Source organism: Leishmania donovani, chromosome 28 (genome assembly GCF_000227135.1).
Source record: "Leishmania donovani BPK282A1 complete genome, chromosome 28".
NCBI lineage: Eukaryota > Euglenozoa > Kinetoplastea > Trypanosomatida > Trypanosomatidae > Leishmania > Leishmania donovani.
The window spans coordinates 437,042-439,652 of record NC_018255.1 but is presented as its reverse complement, the minus strand read 5'-3'; the positions used below and the strand labels follow the sequence as shown (position 1 = coordinate 439,652).

Here is a 2,611-nt window from a genome sequence, read left to right as displayed (position 1 = left end):
GCCTCCGGCGGTGGAGGGGGGGGAGTACTGCGGTGCTAGCGGAACAGCAGGCAGCACGCCATCCTCGCCCCCCATGGTGGTCGCTGACAGCCACCCGCCGCTGCAGCGATCCAAAGTGCGGGCGCGTGCCCGTGCGGAGCCAGGGGAGCATGGTCGCCTGTCGTCTTGCAAGCTCAGCATCCGCGCTCTTTTGATGTGGGACCGTTGCCGCCAAGAACCTCTTGTCTCAGCATGTGGCGCGGTTTCGGGGGATGGCGGCCTGGCGTCTGAGGCCGGCGACCAGATCCGCCGTCCATGCACTTAGCGTCGGCGCCTCTGGCATGGCTGGCTTTGCAGTCACGGCCACCTCGTCGCTGTACACCATGTCACAATGCCCACCGACACTCTGAACGGGAGAGATGCACGCGACGGGCCACCGTCGTGTCAGGAGCATGGAGCCGCAAGCAAAAAAAAAGGTTTAAAAACGTGGGAGAGGGTTCGGGTCGATGGGTGCGCCACGAGTGCGTCTTTGCCATACAAGCCGAACATACATAAGGAGACACACTCATGGCCCACTCACCCAGACACATACCTGTGTTCAGCCCTTGGAAAACCTCTTTGCCCTGTCGCATAACAGCTGCCCAGCGCTGGCGTTCTTCGTTCCGGTTCATACATCCGCCCCTTCGACTCGGAATGCGAATGACGACATACAAAGGAAAAGAAAAAAGTTGCAGTGACCCGTGTGTGGTGGGGAGTGAGGGCCGCGTTGTATGGTCGAGACACAAGCACTTGTGCCGACGATGCGTCCACGAATAAGCGCTGTACTTCGAGTCCGCCTTCCTTGCGTCACGCGCCTCGTGCAACGTCCTCACCTCTCCGTTGTCGTACATCGTATGCGCCAATCCGTTTTGCGGGGAGGTCTCACTTGCCGTTAGCCGCCTTGACCTTCTCCGTTAGCGCCGGCACCACTTTGAAGAGATCATCGACAATGCCGTAGTCGGCGATTTGGAAGAAGGGCGCCTCCTCGTCCGTGTTGACCACGGCGATTACCTTCGAGTCTTTCATGCCGGCCACGTGCTGGATAGCGCCGGAGATACCGCACGCGAGGTAGAAGTTCGGCGCGACGGTCTTGCCCGTCTGGCCGACCTGCATCTCGTTTGGCACGTAGCCAGCATCCACAACAGCGCGGGTAGCGCCGACGGCTGCGTTCAGCGGGGAGGCCAGCTCCTCGAGCATCTTGAAGTTATCGCCGTTCTTCATACCTCGGCCGCCGGAGATGACGGTCGCCGCTGTCATCAGGTCAGGCTTGTCGCTGGTGGACAGCTGGTCCTCTAAAAACTTTGCCTTACCCACCTCCGGGGTCGCGGCGAGTTCCGCCACTGCGGCGCTACCACCGTCCAACTCGGCTCGCTCAAACGCCGTACCGCGCAAGGTGCAGTACTTGATCTTGTCAGACGACTTGATGGTCGTGATTGCATTGCCGGCGTACGTCTGCCGCACAAACGTGTTCTCGTCCACAATCTCCGTGACTTCGGGAATGGGCATGCAGCTCTGCCTCGCTGCCGCCCTAGGGATGACATTTTTGCCGAATGCCGAAGTCCCGGCAAATACGTGCGTGTAACCGTTCGCTCTCACCGCCACGTCGATGAGCGGAGCGTACTCCTCCGGGAGGCCGTGGCTGTATTGCTCCCCGACCGTCACCAGCACGCTCGCTACAGACTTGATCTTGGCCAGCACCTGGGCCTCAGCCTTGGCGGACGCACCGGCCACCAGGACCGCCACCGGGCCCACCTTCGCGGCCCCTGTAATGGCGGACAGCGTCGCTGGTGAGACCTTCCCACCCACCATCTCAGCAATGACGAGGGCTTTGCCCAATGACAATGCAGTCGCGCGGAGCATGCTTCGCCGAACAAAAAAAACGTCTTCGTTTCCGTTTCGAGATACGTGTGTCTCTGCTACGGAATAAAAAGAGGGAGAAGGGAAGGGAGAGAGGATCGCAAGTGCTGCTTGTGTTGTCGGTGTATGACGTTGGAGAGAGAAAGTCGGCCAAGGGGCGCTGCCCGCTTCAGCTGTGAGTGCGTGTGCGTGTGGAAGAAAGTGAGATAAGGGAGATGACGGGCGGCGTAGGGTTGGTGAAGTGGAATGCTCGGCCATGCAAATGTGAGCTGACAAGGCGAGAGACGCCGATGATACGATACATGGGCAAGGGAGCCACAGGATGGGGTGAAGTGGGGACAACGTACTCACCACCAACAACCTTCATGCATCCGTCCGTGCGCAACGCATATGGCTGCCGTCATGCAGTCCTTCCGGCGCCTCACAATCCGTCTCGGCAGCTGAGATTGAGGGCCTTGTACACAAAGATCCATGGCGGAGAGAGCAGCATACAGCGTTCCACGCCGGCACACGGAAAGATGAGGGGCGTGCAGAGTTTGGGTTGTTTTTTTTTTTACGGCGCGACCTTCACGCCCTCAAAGGAACGCGGAATTTATCGGCCCGATTCGGCATTGTCGTCGTTTCGTCTGCTGCATTCCCTTCTCTCCCCCCACGCACACCAATCACACACAGAGGAGCCCGCACAGTTGGTGGTTGCTGAACAGCACCCTCTGCGCAGGGTGTTGCCGCTCCGCTG

At 59.8% G+C, this 2,611-nt stretch overlaps 1 protein-coding gene across 1 annotated transcript; it reads right to left on the bottom strand.

The window, feature by feature from the left end:
* Positions 1–900: 900 nt before the first annotated feature.
* On the bottom strand, positions 901–1,878 carry LDBPK_281240 (electron-transfer-flavoprotein, alpha polypeptide, putative; the record flags this gene model as incomplete). Its single annotated transcript, XM_003862175.1, has 1 exon — positions 901–1,878. The coding sequence occupies one exon, from the start codon at positions 1,876–1,878 to the stop codon at positions 901–903; it is 978 nt and encodes a 325-aa protein (XP_003862223.1).
* Positions 1,879–2,611: the final 733 nt, after the last annotated feature.